This window comes from Moschus berezovskii, chromosome 11, assembly GCF_049115385.1.
Source record: "Moschus berezovskii isolate FMDL1 chromosome 11, NW_MosBer_1.0, whole genome shotgun sequence".
Taxonomy (NCBI): Eukaryota; Metazoa; Chordata; class Mammalia; order Artiodactyla; family Moschidae; genus Moschus; species Moschus berezovskii.
Genome location: NC_142470.1, coordinates 33,954,724 through 33,979,338, shown reverse-complemented (window position 1 = coordinate 33,979,338; position 24,615 = coordinate 33,954,724). Strand labels below are relative to the sequence as shown.

General features: G+C 51.8%; 2 protein-coding genes across 2 annotated transcripts in view; one reads left to right on the top strand and one right to left on the bottom strand.

The window, feature by feature from the left end:
• CIB4 (calcium and integrin binding family member 4) overlaps positions 1-2,161 on the top strand; it is a 55,590-nt gene extending 53,429 nt beyond the window's left edge. Inside the window, exons 6-7 of the mRNA XM_088841729.1 lie at positions 503-591; positions 1,994-2,161. Coding sequence (XP_088697855.1) covers positions 503-591; positions 1,994-2,024 — 120 coding nt within the window. The 3' untranslated portion in view covers positions 2,025-2,161. The remainder of the gene's footprint in view (positions 1-502; positions 592-1,993) is intronic.
• Positions 2,162-3,877: 1,716 nt separating this feature from the next.
• CIMIP2C (ciliary microtubule inner protein 2C) lies at positions 3,878-23,700 on the bottom strand. Its single transcript, XM_055399674.2, has 4 exons — positions 23,586-23,700; positions 10,122-10,395; positions 8,392-8,504; positions 3,878-4,056 (listed from the first exon to the last, which is right to left on the bottom strand). The coding sequence occupies exons 1-4, from the start codon at positions 23,657-23,659 to the stop codon at positions 3,912-3,914; spliced, it is 606 nt and encodes a 201-aa protein (XP_055255649.2). The 5' UTR covers positions 23,660-23,700; the 3' UTR covers positions 3,878-3,911.
• Between the last annotated feature and the right edge of the window lie 915 nt (positions 23,701-24,615).

The window sequence follows — 24,615 nt, the reverse complement described above, 5'->3', positions numbered from 1 at the left end:
GGCCCATCTGTCCTAAGACCATGAGAACTCTTTGGTCTGGATGGGAACTAGGAGCAAAGATAAAACCAAGAGGGCTCCTGGCTGCATGCCACCCTGACTGTGCTCCTTGCAGTGCAATGCCCCTGCCTGTAACTGGGTGACAGGAGTGGGTGGGGGATGTCACCCTGTCCATCACCCCCACATCCGTTCTCACTGCCAAGTTTGTGTTGGAGACACCAAGAGGACTCTTGCCCGTGATGAGATCAGCCCACAAGGTCCCAGACAGCAGAGCACATAACCTCATTTCTCTGCACCTCTGTGTCCTTGTCTGGGGCAGGACGGGGGGTGGGGGTGGGGGCAGGGAGCAGAGAACCTGCCTCCAGGGGACTCTAGGGATGCTGAGCACCTGGCAGAGAGCCTGGCTTGTGGTAACACTCCACATGTGGTTCCTGCCCCCCACCCCTGCACCCCCATCTCGCTTTCTCATTCCCTACATTCTGGCTCCTTCTGCACCCCTGTCCAGGTCCTGAATGAGTCGGATCTAGACAACGACAATATGCTGTCTTTCTCAGAGTTTGAACACGCAATGGCCAAATCTCCAGATTTCATGAAGTAAGGTGTTCTGGAGTGGGGGGATGCCCAGCCTAGTGGGGAGGGACAGGAAGCTCCCCGCCTCCAGTCTCCCTGGGTCAGCAGAGCACCTCAGTCTTCACAATGAGGTCATGAGTTTCCAGGGCACTTTGCAGATTCTTTCAGAATCAGCAGTACTGGAACTTCTGAGAAATGAGATAACCTGGAAAGAGACAGGGTGTGGGATTCCAAAGGCAAAGGGGAGACTTCGGTTCAGGCATTGCGAGCAACGCGGGTGGTCCAGACTTCAGGTGCTGGCCCTCTCCAGCCAACGCAAAGTCCGCTGGGCTGCAGGACAGACCTGGGGAGCCGCCTTGGCCACTGTTAGTCCTGCTCCCCTCCCTCTACAACCTCCAGTGGCCACTAGGAGCTGGGGACTGGCACCGAACCCGGGAGGGGGCGGGGCGGACAGTGAATATGCCAGTGATGGAGCTCAGAAGAACTCAGGTGGGAAGGGGCCCTAAGGGTCGTATCTGGTCCAGACACGTCTGGACAACTGGCCATCTCCATACTGGCTGCGTTTAACAGTTTTATTTGGGTCCCTCTGGTTGTGGGAAGTACACCACCACTGAAAGCAGCCCATGTCATGAGGACCAGCCCAGTTAGGGCAGTCTCCTCGCGCTGAACTACATGTTTGCCGGTGTCTGCTATTCCTGTACCCTGTTCTGCCCTTGGTCATCAGCCTAGGTGACAGCAAGGACAAATGCCCATTCAAAATGGTTTAACCGATCAAAAATGAACAAAATCAACTAGACCTCATGGAGCACCTGGTTGGGAGCTCGGAGTCTCTGCCTCTGTCCTCGGCAGCTCTGGACTTTGCTTTATGTTCAACCAGCAATCTCTGCTTTGCCAGGCATGAGATCAAATGTGGCCTCCCCACAGTAGTCAAGTTTTATAGCTGTTTGGCTCCCAATGACCCTCAGTGAATGTCCCTCAGCTCTGACTGAATTCCCAGAGAATCTGATTGGCCAGTCCAGGCAGGTGTCCGGCCCTCTTCCAATCACCTGGCTGAAGGAGATGGTCCTCCCTTCCAACATGGCTGCTCAGGGCTCTTTTAGAGAAAAACGGTCCACACTTGGACTACCCCACTTGATCCTCTTCTTCTATAACAGCCCAGCACACAACTAAGGCTGGAATCCTGTCTGCCTTGAGTGCTTTCTTTGAATCACTCCCCTTTCTTTCCACTGGCTCCAGCACCACAAGGTTGTGACAGCCTTAGCATTCTGGAGCTGCTCAAAGGAGCTTTAAAGAAGGCTTTGGGGTGGCTTGAATTGCGCAAGCTGACCATCGCTCAGACAAAGGGACACAAGAGGTGTGAGCCCGGAAAGTAGAGGGGGCTTTACAACTTCAGGCTTGAGGTGGCTAATGGAATTCCTTCTTTCAGCTCCTTTCGGATTCATTTCTGGGGATGTTAACATGAACACAAATACCTGCTCTGGTGGCCTTGAAGGGGACCCCTGGAACTTGGAATTCAGCCCTCTGCAGGCACCAGAGGAAATCTGACTAGAAGAATGACTTTGTCCTCATCCCTCCCTCACTTCTAGAATATTGTTTATCCAATAAAGCAAAATTAAAGCCTTTCTCTTTTGCCATCAGTTCATCATATTTTGAACTGAACTGAACATCATATTTTGAGTGCAAGGTCATATAGAAGTAACTTCTTATTAAGGACTGCTCATTCCCGGGCTTAAGTTTGCCAGTGTCTGAGATGTGCCAAGACTGAGATTGGCCAGTCTTTTTGAGGCCAACCCATGTCACAGCAGGGAAAATATATATCTTTCCCTTACTTCCACGGGGCCTCCCTTCAGCCTCTCTTCTTGCATCTCGGGTGCAGGCTGTACAGAGCTATGCGCTGAGCAGTCTTTCCAGTTGGTGCCTGGCTTCCCAAGACATCTTGGCCCCACTTGACACCCCTGCACCCTTGGGATGTAAGAGTATGTGACCAGCAATCAGGGTTTATTTGCTTTGCCATTCAGCCAAACCCTTGAATTAATGTGGCCACCACAGGGACTCTTTGAAGCCCAGTTGGTTTGGGACATAGGAGAAGCCCCTGAGGGGATCCGTAAAAGCTGTCAGATGCCTACCTGATGGGCTTTTTTCTTGTTTATACTCTCTTCGGGGAGGAGGTGTCTAAAGACAGGCTTACAGGGGAAGGGCTGTGCTTGCCTTCCCATGAACCTGAACCTGCTGTGGTCGCCTTGTCCTTTGGGGAAATAAGAACCCATTTCACTCACGCAGGGGAAATAAGAGCCCTTTCTTAACGGAGTCCCTTGATCAGATCCAGGAGGTACTGGGATGTTGGCATGCACCCGAGGCATGGGTACACACCTGGCCCGAGGTGCCTATTCTAGATCCTGTCTCTAAAGGAGCTGTCCTCTGCCTCTTGTGACCTCTCCTGAAGACAGGAGGCCACCTAGGAGGTGGAGGTGGGAAGCAGCACCCTCCACAACCTGAGCCTCCCCAGCCATCTCAGAATGTGAACCCAAGCCCAGTGTCCACTCTGGGCCAGGGGCTCCTGACACACATCAATACCTTGAAGATTGACTTGGCCTCGGGTCCCTTCCCCTCCATCACTTCTAGAAACAGTCCCGGGGTATGCCAAAGTAGCCTGTCCCTGCCAGTCAGGGCAGGTTGGAGAAAGTGGTTTCTTCCTTCAGACACCATAGGGTCCTCTGGGATCTGCATCACCCCTGCCCCTCAGCCCCCACTTGGACCACAAGTGAAGAGTGTAGGGGGAATACCAGCAATTGGGAGTCCGAAAGGTCTGGGTTCAAATCCTGGCTGTGCCACTTACCAGCTGCATGAGTTTGGACAGCTCTCTCCACCTCTGAGCCCCAGGGTCTTTATCAGTGAAGTAGGGGCCACACCCCCTCTCTCACAGGCTGTCATGTGAATGAAAGGATGCTGAGCCAGGGCTCAAGTGGGATTTCCTTTGCATCTGACACTAGTGTGAGTGGTCCGGGACCACTACACCCTCATTCTCAGTCATGGCCTAACGGGACCCTTGATTATCTCAGTGGGAGCAGAAGGGAGGGCTCACTCTGCCTGAGTGCCTCGGGACCCCTGCAGTCCTCCGGGGAGAGGTGGGTGGGCCCAGCAGGGGGCTGACATTGCTTTTTGTTGGTGCTGACACCTGGGGTGAGCATCCCACAGGCCCCTCAGACCCCATGCTGTGTGACCCTCAGGCACTATCCAACTGAAGCCAAGTGCTCCTGGGGCTCAGAAGACAAGAGCATGGGATGGTCATGGCTAAAGATTTTATTCCAGAAAGCCAACCTTGTCAGGGCCACGGCCCTCAGGTGTCACGCTCTGAATTCAAAGTAGCAGTCCCGCCTCTGCCGCTCCTGCGGGGAGACTCTCTTCCCCGATGGGAATGTCTGGTAGGTCCTCAGGTTCTCAGGGGCCACTCTTAATAGATGCCACTTCTCCTTTGGGTTCAGAGGAGGCCTGGGGGGTGAGGGTGGAGTCAGTGTTACGCAGTGAGCCAGGCCACCAGGGTGAAAAAGGCCCCTTTTCCAGCCCATGGTGCTGGCTCTGCTGGCTGCTGGTCAGCTTAGCATCTGGTCAGTCACCCTGCACTCGAGATCAGAAGGACTTGTGTTTGCACAAAGCTCAGTGGTTAAGAGCGAGGGCATGGGTGTCAGGAAGCTGGGATGGATTCCAACCCAGTTCCTGCTAGAAGTGTACACGCGTAAGATGGACTGATGTTGGTGCCTCCCTCCTAACTTTGCTTTGAGGAGTAAATGAAATAATGCACGCAAAGCACTCATAGAATGCTGAACAAGGAGCAAACACTCAACACATGTTCTAAGGATGTGCTGCAGTTACTGGTGATGATGGTGACGGTTATGATGGTGACGGTAGTGGTGGTGGTGGTGTTGATGGTGGTGAAGGTGGTGATAATGGTGATGGAGAGGACTGTAGTGGTGATGGTGATCATAGAGATGATTGTAATGGTGATGGTGATGATGATGATGATAGAGGTGATTGCAATGGTGATGGTGGTGATAGTGATGGTGGTGATAGAGAGCACTGTAGTGAGGATGGTGGTGATAGAGATGATTGCAATGGTGATGGTGGTGGTGATGGTGATAGAGAGGACTGTAGTGATGGTGGTGGTGATGGTGATGGTGGTGAAGGTGATGATGGTGGTGATAGAGACGACTGTAGTGGTGATGTGATGATAGAGATGATTGTAGTGGTGATGATGATGGTGATGGCGATGGTGGTGATGGTAGTGGTGGTGGTGATGGTGGTGAAGGTGATGATGATGATGATAGAGATGACTGTAGTGGTGATGGTGGTGATAATGGTGATAGAGATGATTGTAGTGGTGATGGTGGTGATAGAGATGATAGAGGTGATTGTAGTGGTGATGGTGGTGATAGAGATGATTGCAATGGTGATGATGATGGTGATGGTGGTGATAATGGTGATAGAGATGATTGTAGTGGTGATGGTGGTGATAGAGATGATTGTAATGGTGATACTGGTGATAATGGTGATAGAGATGATTGTAGTGGTGATGGTGGTGATAGAGATGATTGTAGTGGTGATGGTGGTGATAATGGTGATAGAGATGATTGTAGTGGTGATGGTGGTGATAGAGATGATTGTAATGGTGATACTGGTGATAATGGTGATAGAGATGATTGTAGTGGTGATGGTGGTGATAGAGATGATTGTAGTGGTGATGGTGGTGATAATGGTGATAGAGATGATTGTAGTGGTGATGGTGGTGATAGAGATGATTGTAATGGTGATGGTGGTGATAATGGTGATAGAGATGATTGCAATGGTGATGGTGGTGATGGTGATGGTGGTGATGAAGATGATAGTGATAAATAGAAATGGTGATGGTGGTGATAATGGTGATAGAGATGATTGCAATGGTGGTGATGGTGATGGTGGTGATAATGGTGATAGAGATGATTGTAGTGGTGATGGTGGTGATAGAGATGATTGTAATGGTGATGGTGGTGATAATGGTGATAGAGATGATTGTAGTGGTGATGGTGGTGATAGAGATGATTGTAGTGGTGATGGTGGTGATAATGGTGATAGAGATGATTGTAGTGGTGATGGTGGTGATAGAGATGATTGTAATGGTGATGGTGGTGATAATGGTGATAGAGATGATTGTAGTGGTGATGGTGGTGATAGAGATGATTGTAATGGTGATGGTGGTGATGGTGATGATAGTGATAGAGATGATTGTAGTGGTGATGGTGGTGATAATGGTGATAGAGATGATTGTAGTGGTGATGGTGGTGATAGAGATGATTGTAATGGTGATGGTGGTGATAATGGTGATAGAGATGATTGCAATGGTGATGGTGGTGATGGTGATGGTGGTGATGAAGATGATAGTGATAAATAGAAATGGTGATGGTGGTGATAATAGTGATAGAGATGATTGTAATGGTGATGGTGGTGATAATGGTGATAGAGATGATTGTAGTGGTGATGGTGGTGATAGAGATGATTGTAGTGGTGATGGTGGTGATAATGGTGATAGAGATGATTGTAGTGGTGATGGTGGTGATAGAGATGATTGTAATGGTGATGGTGGTGATAATGGTGATAGAGATGATTGCAATGGTGATGGTGGTGATGGTGATGGTGGTGATGAAGATGATAGTGATAAATAGAAATGGTGATGGTGGTGATAATAGTGATAGAGATGATTGTAGTGGTGATGGTGGTGATAATGGTGATAGAGATGATTGTAATGGTGATGGTGATAATGGTGATAGAGATGATTGTAGTGGTGATAGTGGTGATAATGGTGATAGAGATGATTGTAGTGGTGATGGTGGTGATAGAGATGATTGCAATGGTGATGGTGGTGATGGTGATGATAGTGATAAATAGAAATGATGATGGTGGTGATAGTGATGAAACGGACAATAGCAATGAACCTTGGGGAAGGACAGGGATGTTCCCCAGGCCACAGAGACGATCAGAGTAAAGGCTGAGTGCAAACAATGACCCTTTTACTTCCAAATACTTCATTGGTGCTCTGTGTTAGATATGAAGCAGTCAGCAGCAGCATGGGCTGTCAGGCAGTTGGAGAAGGAACAGAGCTAGGGCATCCTGGGGTCCCTCAGCTGTAGGAGGTGTAGATACTGTCTGGTGAGGTCTCAAGAGGAGACTTGTCCCCAGGTGAGGCCCCACAATGTCTCCAGGGATGGACTGACTCAGAGCCACCCCAAGGTGGTAAATGGCCAATCTAGAATCTTAGCATTGGTGTTGGGAGGTCTGGGTTTCCTCCAGTTCTACCTCCTACTAGACTTGCCATCTGTACAAGTCCCCAAAGCCATTACTAAGTCAGTTTCCCTATTTAGAAAAGGGGTCCATCTGCCCCACAGAGAAGAATCTGTGCATGCTAAGCTGCATCAGTCAGGTCCGACTCTGTGCGACCCCATGGACTGTAGCCCACCAGGCCCCTCTGTCCATGGGATTCTCCAGGCAAGAATTCTGAAGTGGGTTGCCATTTCCTGCTCCAAGGGATCTTCCCAATCCAGGGATAAAACTGGTGTCTCATGTCTCCTGCATTGGCAGGTGGGTTCTTTACCACTAGTGCCATCTGGGAAGAATCTATGCTGCTGCTGCTGCTGCTAAGTTGCTTCAGTCGTGTCCGACTCTATGCGACCCCATAGACAGCAGCCTACCCGGCTCCCCCCATCCCTGGGATTCTCCAGGCAAGAACACTGGAGTGGGTTGCCATTTCCTTCTCCAATGCATGAAAGTGAAAAGTGAAAGTGAGGTCACTCAGTCATGTCCGACTCTTTGCGACCCCATGGACTGCAGCCCACCAGGCTCCTCTGTACATGGGATTTTCCAGGCAAGAGTACTGGAGTAGGTTGCCATTGCCTTCTCCGGAAGAATCTATCAGTTCAGTTCAGTTCAGTCGCTCAGTCGTGTCCGACTCTCCGTGACCCCATGAATCACAGCACACCAGGCCTCCCTGTCCATCGGTGATGTTAAATTGTATCTTCAAAAATCATTACTCTATAGAAAGGGTTGCTGCTTTATCAGTAACAACAATGGCAAGACTCGGGGCTCCTGAGGCAAGCAAAAGTCAGCATGGAGTTGGAAATCCAAGATCTGTCCACTAACCTTCCGATGTCCCCTACTCCACAGGACACCTCATGGCACAGACTTCAGACCTCCCTGCCTGGGAGTCAGGAGGGAGATCAAGGAAACTACATGCCTGGGTTATCTCACAGGGCAGAGCTGGTCTTCCCTGGGAAAAGAAGCTCTCCCAGTTAAAAACCATGAGATACTTGCATATTTCTTAGATAGACTGCTGGGCTTTGAAAAATACAGTCGAGTCTCTAGAAGTCCGTTTGAGTTACAGCAGGGCTGAGTCTTGAGTCTACACCAGTCCCTGTTTTGTGTAGTACTCTTGTAGGTCCACCAGAGGGCAGCAGCTCTTTGCTGCACGGAGCAGCTGCGCCAGGGTTTGGACCAGTGTAGCTCCAAGGCTGCCATGGCAGAGGAACGGTCCTGCAGATTCAGGCCGGCAAAGATGATGCGGTTTGCCGCCCAATTCTCAGTGCATCTGACCAGGCAGATGATCTTCCTGATTCTGCCCGTTCAGGTTCCTGGCCTCGCCTCCTGAGGCTCATCCCCTGGCTCTGTTTAACTGTCACCCTGTGTGCAGGAGTTAAAAGTCTTAACTCGTTTCTCAGTCTGGGGGCCTGCAGGCCTGGCAAGAGCCGGCGCCCTGTGGACACGGCCGGTGAATGCGCGGAGGAGGGGAGAGGAGGCACTCACAGGTCGGTGGGGATGGGGTACCGGTCCCACTCGCTCACGGGCAGCACGAAGTAGGGGACCCGGTGCACCAAGCCTGTCTTATCTTGATAGTGCTCCCGATGCCGCTGCGCCATCTACAGCCCAACCAAGGAAGAGAGGGCGGGTCGTTAGTGCCCGGGAGTGACCGCGGGCGCCTGCTCCCTGCCCGGCTGTACCCGGGCAGGGGCTGCAGTCGTCGCCCCTCACGCCCCCAGAGAAGAGTCCCCAGCTGGGTGCCCTCCTGAGCCCCAGCTCCTTGTCTGGCTCCTGGCGATAATGATACACCCCACGCCAGCTGTGCTGGTTGAGTCAATGAGGCAGGGGACCAGCAGAGGTGAGGTATGTGAGGCCCCGCTCAATAGGCGGCCCAGGTAAGCTACATGCGCATGCGCGTGCGTGTGTGCGTGCGTGTGCGTGTGTGTGTGTGTGTGTGTGCGTCCAGCTCTTTGTGACCCCATGGACTGTAGCCCACCAGGCTCCTCTGTCCATGGGATTTTCCAGGCAAGCGTACTGGAGTGGGTTGCCAGAGTGAAGTGTCTCTCTTTCCCTCCCTCCCGGACAGGCTGTGCTTTGTGAGCCAAGACAGTAGTAAAGGCCTTCCCCGGGCCCCACAGCATGGTTCCACAGCTCCTCAGAGTCTGACCCCATCAACCTGGCCATCTCTCCTGGGGAAGCAGCCTTCTCATGCCGTTCTCCAGCCTGGGGACCGGGAGGCATCCGGGTCCCTGAAATCAGGCTAGGAGGGATGTTTGCAAGGGAACTGAGGGGCCATGAAGTTTCCAAGACCACAGCAGAGAGGGAGCCCTGGCCTCCCCGAGGTGGGCGAGCGTCTGTGAGCCTGTGACCCTCTGGGACCAGGTCTGAGGGAGCAGGATAAGGACAAGATGGGGGTATGGACAGACTCCCCTCCACCTGCCTCTCTTTCCCCAAGGGCAGCAGGGTCTGAAGTCAACTTGGTGCGTTCGTACGTCCTAAGTCGCTTTAGTTGGTGTCCGACTCTTTGCGACCCTATGGACAATAGCCCGCCAGGCTCCTCTGTCCCTGGGATTATTCAGGCAAGAATACTGGAGTGGGTTGCCATGCCCTCCTCCAGGGGATCTTCCCCACCCAGGGATCGAACTTGCATCTCTTATGTCTCCTGCATTGGCAGGCGGGTTCTTTACCGCTAGCACCGCCTGGCTCAGGCTCATCCTCAAAGGGCCTGCGGAGCAGGAGTTGGTGTTGGGTAGGCACTGGTATCTGGTGTACTGTGAAGAGTAGACTTGGGGCTGCAGCCTGGCTAGGGCTCTGCAGTCCTCAATGTATGAGATTCATGCTGCAGGTGAACCTTAGGACTTTTGCTCAGAAAGGAGGTAAGTGAGGGCCCAGGGGGAGAGGCGATGACTGGGGGGAAGTGATGGCGGGAACACCCCAAAGTCTCTCAGCTCTCACAGCAGCAGGGGAGCAGGGGATGAACCACTGGAGCCCGCAGAGTGGGCAGGTCAGATCTGGAGGGGGGAGTCAGAGAAGCAGAGCACTGAGCCCCGCCACACTCCCCAACCAAACTCAGCAGGTTCCCTGCTGGCTCGGGGGCTCTGCAAAAGCTAACAGAGGTGTCCTGGAGGCTGAGAGTCTCCCCGGGCCACCAGCCATCACTCCCTCCCTATGGCAGGGAAGAGGGGATGTGGGGGGACTGGGGAGGGGGTGGCAGGAGCCCAGCCAGGACCACCCACCTGGTAGAAGTGCAAGAGCTCGGCCCAGCGGCTGCTATCCAGGTTGAAGCGGGTGTAGCTGGGGGTGTGAAGCCAGCGGTCCCGGGTGAGGGCACGGTCCCTCAGCACTTGGGTGGGGTTCGGGGAGAAGATGGTTGGGAAGTGGCTGCCTTTGCTGAAGGCAGTGGAGCTCCTCCCCAGGGCTGTGCTGCGCTGGTCCTGGAAGTACTTGAGGGTGGTGGTTCCATAGGGGGAGCCGAAGGAGAAGGCCACACCGGGAACGTGGCCTTTGTACCTGAGAAAGCAGGGCAGGAGGGCGATGGAGGGCTCCAGGTTAGTTCCTTAAAGTCTGGGGGTGAGGTCAGTGGGCCTGGCTGGTCACCTCCTGGTCTTGAGAGGCTTCCTAAGGTGCCCGCCCAGCTCAGGCCTCAGGGGGACACATGAGAGAGATGCTGGGCCTCTACCTCCCCACAGAGGCTCACAAGGGGGCCAGGACACCCGGGTCCAGTCCTGACCCTCTCAGCAAGGCTATAGGCAAATCACTTCTCCTTGACGGGCCTCCACTGACGGAGGGGTTGACCTGAAGGTGCGGAGGCCGTGTGCACCTCTGAAAAGATAGCGCTAAGCCATGTCTGACTCTTGCGATCCCATGAACTATAGCTGACCAGGCTCCTCTGTCTATGAGATTCTCCGGGCAAGAATACTGGAGTGGGTTGCCATTTCCTTCTCCACGGTTCTGAGGTTATGGCTGAAGGGGCAGGGGTCAGGGTGGCCAGGGCTCCAACCTTCCAGCCTGCCTCCCAGCACCTCGGCCTCAAGAGCTCGCCCAGCTTCTGGAGCTCCGTCACCCTCTGTGACCAAGGGGGCCAGTGGAAGGGACAGGAGGGGGCGAGCAGAGCCCCTTGGGGACACAGAGCAGAGCAGACCCAGCATGCTCAAGAGGCCTGGTTAAACAAGACTCACACAGACAGAGCATGGAGACTTGTTTGGGGAAAGGGTGAGGAGAGTCAATGACATCAGAGAGCGTGGGAATCAGATTTTGGGCAACAATGCCAAGAGGTCAAAGCCTCCTCCCCGTCAGCACAGCTCCCCCAAACCCCCGCCCCGGGCCTTCCCCTTCAGAAACCTGGCCTGTCCCCCTCCCGCCCACTTCTGCCGTTGGAGTCACTCTCGCAGAGCCACTGATGGCCTTTCTGCAGCGCTGGACGCTGTGGGCCTCTCTCTTCTTGAAACATCACTCGTGGTTTTTATTACACTGCTCTCCTGTTTGCTGTTGGTTTTCATCAACCTCTCTGTCCTTCTCATCATGTCCCTCCTCTGTCCACTTCCTCTGGGGTCTTCCTGGGCCCCCCTGCTGAGTCCTCCTGGCGATGGCCCCCATGCCCTGCCTTAACCCTAACCGGTGTGTGGAGGACCCCCGGTCTACATCTCCAGCCCATAAGCTCCCCCCAGGCTTCAGACTCCTTTGTGCAGTTGCACACTCCGCATCTCCCTGGGATGTCCCCCAGGCCTCACTTCCCACCTTCACCTTCCCCAGCACTCTAGTCCCACCTCAGTGAACAGCACCCTGCAGACGTCCAAGACCAAACAAGCATCCGTCTCCCCCAGCTTCATCCCTCACATCCAATCAGCCGCTGAGCCCTGCAGCTCCAATACCCCCACCTGAGCCCAGGCTACCTCGCCTTTCACCTGGACTTCAGCAGGAACAGCCTCCCTGCTCTCCTATCCGCTCTCATGCCTCCAGCCCATTTCCCACTCTTGAACCAGACTGAGCTTTCTGAAGTCAAATCCTTAGCGTGGCCTTCCAGGCTGTCAGTGACCTGACCCTTGCCTTCCTCTCCCTCTCATCAGACACCCTACACCCTGGTTGTAGAAAGCATTGCAGTTCTGAAGTGGAACTGCCCTCCCCACTCCCTTTCCCCCTTTCCCTCTCACTCTCCCCACTGCCAGGGTCTTGCCCTGTGCCTCCTGCCATCAGGAATGACAAGCCTGCCCGTCATCCCCCTACCTGCTGCTCTCTGCCTCCAGTACTGAAAGGTCCTTTAAGTCTTGTTCAAATGTCAGTTCTTTGAAGAAGCCTTTTCCTTGTCACCTCTTCAAGGTGGGTCCAGGTGGGTCCTGCTCCCTGTTCCCTCTGTGACCTAAACCCGTCTCACCCTGTCCTGCTGTTGTCCGCTTACTGCTCGTCTTCCTGCTAGACCGGGAACTTCTCGAGGGTGGAGTCTGAACCCATCTTACTCATGTTTTATCCCCAGTTTTCAGAACCAGGTCAGGCACATCGTCTGGGCAGGAAACGTCTACTGAACATACAAGGTGAGTGGCTGACACACCGACAAAACCAGTGACATTGGACCTACAGACACCAAAGGCCAGTGGCCACGCTCCAAGGCCCTCCGGCGCATCTCCTGGGATCTTTTCACTACGATGCTCCAAGTCTTACTTCCTCTCAGTTGAGCTCACTCCCCACGATGAAAACATTCACAGAGAAGCCCTGGAAGCATGGGGGAGGCTGCCAGGCCACTGCTACGTCGAGGGCTTCTCCATTTCAGAAGCTCATCCTGCACCGGAGGCCAAAGCACAGTGAGACCTTTGAAGTCATGCTTCAGTATGACCTCTGAGAGTGGCCCTGGGCCTCAGTCTCCTCACCAGGAGGATAGGTGTTAGCCTAGAGTTAGACAGAAATGCATGATTTCATCTTTGAGTGAATGGAGAGAAAGTTAAGCACGGTGATTACTGACAAACCTTTGGCTTTCCATTGTAGGCGTTATAGGAGTCCTTCCAAGTTCCTGGTCTTATCCATCCTCCGTGGCTCTACCTTCCTGGATGCCCAGGCCCAGAGCAGGGAGCAATGGAGCTGCTGAACCGGCAGCAGAGGGAGACATCCCCACTGGACTTGGGTCTTTTGCCAGCCTCGTCTCTCTTGTCCCTTGGTTTCTCTCTGCCCTGAGGTCCTAACCCTCTCCCTCCTGCTGCAGTGCCCTTCCTGCTGGCCCCATCTGAGTTCCCTGCTGGCGGCCATATCTCTGGCCCTGGGAAGATGGTGGGGTGGCTGAGTGCTTGTGAGCCTATGGGGTCATCTTGGCCACTTCCAGAATGGAGTCCTCCTCTTGGCCTATGGCCTTCCCCTTCCTGGGTAGAGCACCCCCTCCTGCCTCACCAAGGCCGCCTCCTTCCAATCCATCCTTCTCTGTCTCTCTCGGCCTCTGTCCATCCTCCCAGTCACCTGTGATCTCTCCTTCTTCCTGAGCGTCTTCCCTTCTGCCTACAAACATGCTTTGCCTAGATTGCAAAATCCCACACTTGGCCTTGCTGCTCTCTAGAGCCCTTTCTCTTTCTTCATTTCCAAATTTCTCCCGGGAATGCTCTGTACTTTCTGCCTTCATTTCCTCTGCTCTCATGCTTTTGTTGACCTCCCTGAGTCTGACTTCTGACTGCACATATGAGCTTATACTTCTTCATTAAGGTCATAGAAGATCATCCTCTGGGAAGACGCATAACCTGAGGTACAGAGTCCCTGAGAGTTCTTTGTTTTGTGTATGAAATGTAATAAAAATATCAGTTCAGTCATTAAGAAGCCAAAGACAAGCAGTAGGGAGATGCTTCTTCCTTCATCCCAAGGAGTCCTTTGTGTAGAGGGAGCTCTTCCATGTTAGAAGTGGAGGGGCATCTCCCTGGTGGGTGAAGCCCACTCTCCTTCCCCACTTTGCTTGGAAGCAAGGAAGCCCACGCTGGTCCTCCATGACCAGTTTTGGGGGATGCATTCTGCCCTTGGGGAAGAAAGCCTGCCCCAGCCCTGCCATCTCATTTGAGGGTTCAGTGTCAGCCACATTCCCTAATGCCAGCTTCCGTCTTTTATCTTCTTTCCCAAGTGGCTCAGAATGCAGCAGAGAAAGAGGTGCTGTCACCACCAGTTGCTGCCAAACCCCAACAAAGAGAAAATAAAGCAACAGAATGAAAATGAACAGAACACCCGTCTGCAGCGTTCTGCGAAGAGAGCACAACCCGAGAACATGGAGCTGGCCAGCCCTCCAGGTGGAAAGGCAGCTGCATGAACGAACTCCGGAAATGAAGCACCCAGTGCTTTTCCTAACACAGTGTTCAGTGATGAAATCCTGCCAATCAGTGATGATTCAAAAGGAAAAAAATACTCAGGAATGTAGAACCTCTGTCAGAATGACTGGTAGTTACTTCGCATCTATTTAAGTGCAGAACTAGGAATAGCTACTAGGTGAAGGCTGGTTGCAGAAAAGAATGTAAATGTTATTAAACCTGTCAAAGGAAAAAATAAGTTAAGTAAGAAAAATTGAGGGGTGGGTGGAAGGGAGATGGGAATGCACTTAGATTTTTAAAGCACAGTCAACCCATGGCATCCAAAATTGAAACACGTTGGTAAAAATAACATAATTACTCTAACCCTGTAAAGGGTTTTATTCTCTCTCCCTCTCCTGTTCTCTCTGTTAGAGGGAACTTTTAGAAACAAATATCTCTTGTGATGAATTAGCATTTATCTAAAGTCTGTTCTGGAGAAGACTCTTGAGAGTCCCTTGGACTGCAAGGAGATCCAACCAGTCCATTCTAAAGGAGATCAGTCCTGGGTGTTCATTGGAAGGACTGATGCTAAAGCTGAAACTCCAATACTTTGGCCACCTCATGCGACGAGTTGACTCACTGGAAAAGACTCTGATGCTGGGAAGGATTGGGGGTGGGAGGAGAAGGGGATGACAGAGAATGAGATGGCTGGATGGCATCACCGACTCGATGGACATGAGTCTGAGTGAACTCCAGGAGTTGGTGATGGACAGGGAGGCCTGGCGTGCTGTGATTCATGGGGTCGCGGAGAGTCGGACACGACTGAGCGACTAAACTGAACTGAACTGAACTGAAATATGGTATGATCATCTTTTTATAAAAGTGTTGTCTATCTTTCTATCCATTGTCCACACACCCATCCATTTAGCCTTTTTTCTGAATATATACATAAAAAGAAACCTAAAGTGAAGGTCAGGTTAATCCTAGGTGTTTGGGTTTGGGGTGATTTTTTGAGTTCTTCTTTACTTGAACAGGTAATATTTTTTAAGTGAGTCAGATGGCATTAAGAGTTACTCATGCAGCTCAATATCAAAACAACAAGCAACCCAATCAAAAAATGAGAAGACCTAAATGGCCATTTCTCCAAAGAAGACAAACGGTGGCCAACAAACACATGAAAAGATGGTTAACATCACTATCAGAGAAGTGCAAATCAAAAGTAAAATGAGGTACCACCTCACACCAGTCAGAATGGCCATCATTAAGAAATCTACAGATAACAAATGCTTAGAGGGTGTGGAGAAAAGGGAACCCTCTTACCCTGTTGGTGGCAATGTAAATTGATCCAGCCACTACGGAGAATGGTATAGAGGTTCCTTTAAAAACTAAAAATGGAACTACGATATGACCCAGCAATTCCTCTACTGGGCATATGACGTGAGAAAACCATAATGCAAAAAGACGCATGCACCCCAATGCCCACTGCAGTACTATTGCTAACAGCCCAGATGATGGATCGATGGTGAATGGATAAAGAAGATATATACAATGGCATGTTACTCAGTCACAGAAAGGAATGAAAGTGGGTCATTTTGTAGTGATGTGGATGGACTTAGAGTCTGTTACACAGAATGAAGTCAGGAAGATGAAAACAAATATAAACACATGTATGTGGAATCTGATAAAAAGTGGTACAGATGAACCTGCTTGCAGGGCAGGAATAGAGATGCAGATGTAGAGAATAGACTTCTGAACACGGGGAGGGGAGAAGGGACGGGTGGGATGAACTGGGAGACTGGGACTGACATACATACAGGTGTAAAATAGACAGCTAGTGGGAAGGTGGTGTATAGAACAGGGAGCTCAGCTCAGTGACCTGTGATGACCCAGATAGGACGGATGGGGTGTGGGGCAGGAGGTTGGTTCAAGAGGGAGGGGGTATATGTATACTAATAGCTGATTCACTTGGTTGTACAGCAGAAACTAACACATTATATAGTAATTATACTCCAATTTTTAAAAAAGAGTCACTTGATCAGGAACGCACTGAGTGCTGGTGAAGGCTACGTGTCGACAGTGCAAAGCCTGCACCCCTCAGCCCTCCTTCCACCGCTACCCCTCGCTCAGTGTTTAGTGAGCCCCGGAGTGCACATGCGTGCGGAGGGGTGGTCAAGGATCCAGGGCTATTAAACACGAGGAGGGAAGGCCCATTCCCATGGGCGGGGGGGTGTTGTATGGGAGGAGAGCTGGTGGAGCTCCATGAAGGGGTCGCCATCGGGGGAAGTTTTAAGGGAAACCTCAGCGTAAGGGAGGACAGACCCGGGTCTGCCACTCTTCCTCTGCTCTTCTACTAGGCGCTGGTGTTGCCCCAGAGTCCTTCTCTCTCTTTGGGGACCCACTCCCTCTGGGAGAGCTCATTCACATTAGATGTCCAATACCAAGGACACCCAGATCCGTGTCTCCAGCTCCTATCTTTCTTCTGGCCACAGATCCACACATCCAGGTGTCCACTGAGGGTTTTCCCGGGGCCTCAGACTCAGCACGACCAAAACTAGCCTGCTGCTCCACCTGGCTACCCTAGTCCTGGTTAACACCGCCTCCACCTACAGAGTCCCCCAGAAACCAGGCCTCACTCTACTAACCACCACATCGGACCTCTCTGCCAGTCCTGCTTCTGCTCCCTCCTGAGGGGTTTCCCATGGCCCTCCTCCCTCCCAGGGCTACAAGCGCTCCTCTTGGCTTAACTGGGCAGCCTCGGATCTCGTAGCAAGTCCCCTAGACCTGCGGTCCCCAAACTTTCTGGCATCAGGTACTAGTTTCATGGAAGACAATTTTTCCACAGACAGTTGGGGGGCGGCAGGGGGGTTCGAACTGATTCAAGTGCTTTTCACTTAGTGTGCACTTTATTTCTATTATTATTGTATCACCTCCACCTCAGATCATCAAAGCATTGGATCCCGGAGGTTGGGGACCCCTCCTCTAGACCAAGGCTCACCCCCTGCAGCCTGTCGTCCACACTGATGACCGAGAGATCTTTCATCATCAGATCCCCACGGTGCACCCCTCTTCTCACTTTCCCAGAGGTGCCCTATGCCCTGGACACATCACTTACATCCCTGGGGACCTGCATGTTCTCCAAGCTTTCACACACATTTCTCCACCTGGAAGGCTGCATGCCCGCCCAACCAAGGGGCTCTCACCCTCACTCACAGAGCCAGGCTCCCTGTTGCCTTCCCCGACCACCCACCTACCCAGCATCTCTGCCCCACAGTAGGATTATTACCCTTCATCCACCTGGAGATCCACATTAGCTGATCTCCTCTGCTAATGTGAGTTCTCCTCTACTCCCAAAACCTACAGTGCCCCTAACCCATGACAAGTGCTCAATAAATGTTCACTGTGAGAGGCATAAGTCCAGAAGCCGGGGGGGAACCATGTCCTGGAACATTGGGCTCCCATATGCCAAGGGCACACAGGCACAGAGCATCCCGCCCCCAGAGGCGGGTGTGCATCTCAAAGAAAGGAGCTTTAGAAAAGTGACGTGTCTTCGTGATTCTTCTCTCTGCCACACTCCTCCTCTGCTCCCCGCTCTCCCACCTTCTCTGAATGCCAAGATATTTGCATCCCAATAGAAGAGAAACCCTCTCCTCCGCAGAACCTCTAAGGTTCTGCCTGGATTCTGGATTCCATTCAGCCCCTGCTGCTCTGGGTGGGGTGTATGAGGTGTGCCCGTGCATGTGTGTGTGTGTGTGTGTGCACGCCCACATGTGCAGGTATATGCACACGGGCATATTTATTTAGCTCTCAGGGGGCACACCTTGACTGGTCTATGTGCCTGTTCTCTTGCATTTGTGAGCCATGAGCGTGATCACCCAGTTCCATGGTAGAGCCCCATTTTTGTGGAGTGTATGGTGGGCCAAGGTGGAAAGAACAGAAGGGAATGGTATGTTTCACAACTGGGCACCGGATGGTCCCTACAGCACCGTTGCACCTCCTCCTCCTCCTCCATCCCTGCCCCTCACCTGCCTGAACACCGCACGAGCTTGGAGACGGCGCTCAGCCTGGGCCACGGCAAAGGTCCACTGTGCTTACTGTGTGCACAGAGAGCCATCCCTCCCTCCCTCTTAATAGCACTGCTTGGCCCCACGGCTAACATTCAAATTAATTACCGTGCACCATCGGGGATCCCATGAGCAGCTTATTAACTAATTAACTTGTTACTGTTCAGCGTGTCCTCATCCATGAGCGCCCTCTTCCCCACACACTTCCTGCTGAGTATGGTTTTGATCAGATCCCTCCCCTGGGCAACAACCTTCACAATTCCCCATCACCTGGGAAATGAAGAACAAACTGGGCCAGGTACACAAGGCCCTGCTTGATATGGGCCCTGTGAGAGGTCTTTCCAGTCCAATCATCCACTTCCTTGTCCCAGTGTGACCAAGCAGGACCCTATGGGGCTTTCCTAGGACATAACCCCTCCCCACCCGGATCCCCCATGTCTACTGCCTGCTCTTGTCTGTAGAAAAACTGTAGCTTCCTAGGCCTTCCCCAAATTCAAAAGAAGAAATTTCATCAGAGATGCGAGAAAATGCAGAAAGAAAGGGAAACGGTCAAGCAAGACAAAAATAATACTAGTTTGGCCATTAAACAAAGTCAAGCACCTCTAGTTCCTCCTCAAGGACTATAGATAATAATCTAAGCAATGTCCTGTGAGCCATGGTGCAGATACTGAAACACCCACCAGGCGGAAGAAGTTAGTTGCATGCTGCCTACAAGTGCGTAGACCCCAGACTTGTTGGAACCAGAAAGTTGATGATGCTGACTCCTGATTACCTCACAACCAACCAATCAGAAGGATGCCCACAGCTAATCAGGCACGCCACAACCCTCCTCCTTCACCCTGTCCTTAAAAGCCTTTCCCTGAAAACCATCAGTGAGTTGGGGGCTTTTGAGCACCAGCTACCTGGACTCCTTGCTTGGTGCCCTGCAATAAACTTGGCACTTCCCTTCACCACAACCCAGGTTACCTTTACTGGGCACAGGCAAGCAGACATAAGTTAGGTTCAGTAACAGCTTTGCCACTCCAGGCAAATAGGCCATTTTTTGCTTTCAAAGCATATCCTGCTGGTACCTCCAGTTCATGCCTTTCCCCAGGGCATCGCCTCCATCCAGAAGATGCTTCCTCCTCTCCCCAGATTCTGATCTTATCCATCCTTCAAGGTACTTTCATATATCCCCCTTCCCATCAAGCCTCTTCTGACCCACCCGTAGCCCATGCCCATCCCCACCATTGAACTGCCCCTGTTCTTCGTGCCTCTCTTATGTCTCAGCCCACGTTCTGCTGTGTTGTAAACATCTGCGCCCTGGTAAATTCTTCCTTTCTGAATTGCAAACTCCACAGGGAGAGAGGGCTGCACTACTCATACTTGCATCCCTATATTCCTGGTACTCAGTAGGTGCTCTGGAAATATTTGCTGAATTGATTACCAGCTACCAGAAGCTCAAAACAAGACTTTGATAGGCTCACAACTCCTGCGGCTGAGGAGGTCCATGTCCTTGCACACTTGGCGCCGCCAGGGTCCCCAAGACCCAAGCAGCTGCGCCACATTCACGCTCAACCCTCACTGGGGCAGAGCTGCCACAGGCAAAAAAAAAACCTTGCTTCTATGTACACAGGGTTGCTTCGGTCATGTTCAACTCTTTGTGACCCTGTAGACTGTGGCCTGTCAAGCTTCTCCATCAGTGGGCTTCTCCAGGCAAGAATACTGGAGTGGGTTGCCATACCTTCTAGAGCACTGTATTTCCTGCTGCCCTAGCGGCCAACTCCCCTGTGTCAGCTGCCAGAGCCCCTGCGATCCAAGGAGCTGCACCATCTTCATACCTGGCCCTCACTGGGGCAGACCCAAGTCCTCCAGGGCAGCCTCAGGAGCAAACCCCAGTGGACAACCCACAGGCAGAGGTGAAAATGAAACCATAATTGAAACTGAGGGGCAGTGTGGCTAAGGAAGAAGACTCAAAACCTTCCCACCAGCTCTACAAGCTGCAGATTAAATCCACATGATCAACTGGGCAGACTCTGTGTCTATGGAATATATAAAAGGACATTGAGAGCTCCTACAAAAGAAAACACACTAGTTTTGATAGCTGTGGATATTAGAGGCAAGAACACACAGGAGCAGGACCAGATTAGAGTCTGAGCTTTCCTGACAGCAGGTCCAGAGACCAGCGCAGTGTTGGATGGCATCCTAGGGAGATAAGGTGGACTGTGACTCCTAGCAAGGGAAAGGATGCTGACAGCAGAGACTCAAGAAAAACATTTATTATTCTTATGTTTTGACTTGTTTTGTAGTTTATTTTGGATTTTTTCCTTTTTTCCCCCTTTTATGTAGTTGTCGACTTTATTAGCACTATGAAATCTAATTAAGTTTTTGAGCTTTTTTTTTCAATCACACTTTTTATTGCTGTTATAAACTTCTGCCTCTACATTGGTCTTTTGCAGTTCTGTAGAGTTTTCCTTTTCCTTCTTCTTCTTTTTTTTCCTCTTTTTCTGATTTTTTAAACCTATTAAGATTTTTCTACATTTATTGCTTTGTTTGCTTTTCCTACTTTTCTTTTCCCCTTGCAGTTAATCTTTAATATTTACTGAATTGAACTGACAAATGGGAGCGCATTTCTAAGGGCTGATGACTCTTCTGGAGAGAGGGAGAGTCCATGTTACAAAGCCTGCGTCTCCAGGGACCCCTTTCTCCTGTTCTTAGAAAGGCTCCCCAGTTCCTCAGGGCTGTGTAAGTGGCATCGGGTACCTATTGGGGCACATGCATCTCCTACGTCCTCCTGGGCAGATGGCCTGTGTTTTGTGCCCAGGGATATGTTTGGACTGGGAGATGGGTGAGGTGCTGGGGGAGGCAGAGAGAGCCTGGATCTGCCCTAGAAGCAGGAAGCACAGAGTCAGTGTTCTCCCTTGAAAAGCCTTACAACCCCAGGGACTCTGATCCAAGAGCTCTCTGCTCACTGCAGAGATGGGACAGAGGCCAAACTATGGCACAATATCTGTGTGCTGATAGTGTGCTGGTCCACCAAGGGACCAGATGGATCATCCTAGTCTAAAGACCAGCATCCTATTCCCCTCAGTACCTAGAATCAGGCCTTGAACACTGTAGGAATCTAACTGATGATAATTGCTAACAGCTGCGGACAGCAGGGTGTTGATGTCACAGAGACCTGGCTGGTGAACTTGATGAATGACCTTGGGCAATTTCTCAGCTGGGTAGTTGTGAAGATTCAAAAAAAAAAAAAGTTTGTAAAAAGCCCAGCTCAATGCCTGGCACATAGTAGGTGCTTACACATGGGAGTTCACAGTGCTGCTACAGGGCATCAGCAACCTGGTGACAGCCCAGCTCTTCCATCACCAGCCTGAGGTTCAGGCACATCCCCCCTGCCCAGACCTCAGTGACCACATCTGGAATGGGAGGTGGGAAGGCTGGACTACCTGATTTCCAAGGTCCTTAATATTTGTCAATATTCTCTACCTCTATGAATAAAACTGGTAAGGGGGATGATTTGAGTGTCAGAAGAGACTAGTTGCTCTTAAAATCCTGTGATTAATCTTTGAAAAGGCATACAAAAATAATAATTACCCAAGTGTGGCGAGAAATCTTGGATTCTTTCATTACATTAATAAAATCACCAATGAGGTAGCACTCACACATAAGACAACTCAATCCATTCCTTGTTGATGAGAATCTTTAGGGCGAACACATCCCTCCCAGAAAGATCCAGCTGAGAAAGCAGCACATATAGGCTCAGCTGCTCATGCTTGGAGCCTTATTTATTATTCACTTGTTATCACAGTTTCTAGATCAATCACAGGACAGGGCACTCAAGGGAACTGAGGACAAGTGGTATGGATAGAGGAGCATCCTAGGATTGCTTCTGAAACATGCAGCTTTCCTCCCTGCAATCCCAGACAGACTAGGGGAGCTCTGGGGGAGGGTTAGGTTCCAACAGAGACCATGGTGGGCTTAAGAAAAAAGAATATCAATGTATAAAATCAAATTTCATGCTAAACACCTAGAATATGCTGTAAACACCACTATCCAAGGCTGCAAAGACGGTTTTGAACTAAACCTTATGTATTCACACCAGACTGAAACCCATCCAGGGCAACCTCCCTCTCCCCATTTGTTTGTCTTAACCCAACATCTGGCCCATCCCAAGCACTCAACATGTCTTTATCAAGGGAATGCCCAAATGATTGAAAGGATTAATAGGAAAATCTTTATTCACCTTTTCTAAGACAGGCTTGACTTCAGAAAATAACTGTGACCTGGTAAATCAGCTTTGCCAGATGGGAGCCAAAGCAACTTTTGAGTTCCCCAAGAGCCAAGGAAAGGCCCTGTCCACAAAGGGGCTGGCTTAAAGCTACAGCGCCTGCCCCTAGTCACTGCACCACCTCTGTGTGCAGAAATGACTTTAACATCACAGCTCCTCCATGTCCTGCTTATTCTGCTTCAAGATAATCCAAATGTCATATAAAATATACAGTGGGACCTCTTCTTGATTTTGTGGTCTATTTAGTTTGCAGAAGAAAGCCTGTGTTTTTTCAGCCCCACGGAGTTGGTGACTTCAAAACTCTCAAGACATTAATTTCATTCATCCATTGAGTAGGCAAGGGCAGACACAGTGCAAGTGGGTTCTCAGAACCCAGCCCCCATCCTCAATGCTCCTGTCGACTGGTAGGAGAGAGAAGACCGTCTCACACCTTGGAAGAGAAGGTCGGAAGTGGAAATCTCACTTTGAAAGAAAGGACCAAACAATGGAAGGGAACAGTCAGACTTGCACCTTAGAGGTTTGGAGTGTGAAAACATCCTGAGCAAGGAAAGGTAGGTTCGGCCCTGCATCCGACAATGCTAAAGGCCGGGAAGCTTTCAAAGGCAGCATTCTTCGAGGATTAAGTGAGATCAGTGAGAGAACCCACGACGCGTCCAGATTCTTTCATCTCTGCTTCCAGGTGCGCACCCGCAGGCATCCTGGATGCCCGCACTGTGCAGAGGGACAAAGAGCTCACTTCCTTCCCCAGGACACCTCATCCTCTTGTTTCTGCCCAGCGTCTCCAAACACAAGCCCCACACGCTATCCTCCCATCCTGTCCCTGATCCGGACCCCATCCACTGTTATCCCGGGCAGGCGGCACGGCGCCCGCTAGGTACGGACTTCCCACCGAGGGGTAACTGGAGAGCCCCTGCCGCACCCAGACACTGCATGGTCTGAGAGTGCAAGCCCCCCGAGACCACCCCACCAAGTGAAAACTTGGCCCAACCTGGTTCCTTCAACTTCAAACCCCGCGGGGGCGGAGTTTCGAGGCGGGAGGAGGGTTTTGTGGAGGGAGGAGAGGAGAGACTGCCCCCAGGGACTCAAACCCCCACCCCACCCCAGGTTCAGGCGCGGCGGTCTTACCCGGGCATGAGGCCGGGGGGCACGTAGGCGGCATTGAACTCTGTCAGCAGGGTGCCCGCGCTGCGAGAGGCCATGATGGGGGCGGCAAGCGCGCAGCGAGCCCGGGCGCTCCGGCCCCACGGTCAACAGCGCGGGTCACCCGGCAACCGTGCGCCTAGCAACGCCAGTGTGGGGCGCGCGTGCCCGGGGGCCCCGCACCCCTCTCGCCGTCCCCCTCCTGGAGTAGCCGGCGGGACGCGCCCACAAGATGTCCCCCTATCTCCACGTGCTCTCTTGTGTGACCCCAGCAAATCGTCGCTCCCACCCAAGCCTCGGTTTTCTCATCCTTGAATGGGTGCATCTTGCGGCTTCACTGCCGGTCCAGGTGCGTGATGGTCCGATGCCAGTGCCGGACGCAGGTGGAAGTGGAGCACAAAGCCGCAGCCGCAGCGCTGCTCAGCCCAGCGCCCCAGTGGCCACAGGGACCCCAAGAGTCGTCGCATCCCAAGGTTGCCGGCTGCGCTTCAGTTCCATGGGGCTCCCAGAGGGGGCTTCAGGCGTGTGTTCCGCTTGACATGTTTGCCCAGGACTCCCTGTAATTTAATGTGTTTGTGTGTGTGTGTGTGTGTGTGTGTGTGTACACGTGCGCGCACACACACATGTGCGTCAGAGTGAGGGACATTTTTCTTCTTAATCTCTTCTTTCTCTCTGGGAACCTTCTTCTCCTCTCTTTCCTCTCAAACTACCCCACAAACGTGGTTTATAGGGGCAAAGCCAATCGTGAAAAGGTCTAGAGTGCGATTCATGTTTGCCCCATCTCTGCAGTTCAGTCCCTCCTGTGAATCCAGGGTTGGGCCTTGCCCCAGAGAGCAAAGCTTCAGAAGGCTGGGGTGAGGTTTCTCTGTTATAGTATCCGACCCCCCACACACCCATGACACCCCTACATCTGGATTTCTCCAGTGAACCTCACACAGCCCTGGGCCACATGTAGGGCAAGGCAGGGGGCCTTAGGTCTTTAGTTGGGGGTGGTGGTGCTGAGTGTGATGACAGA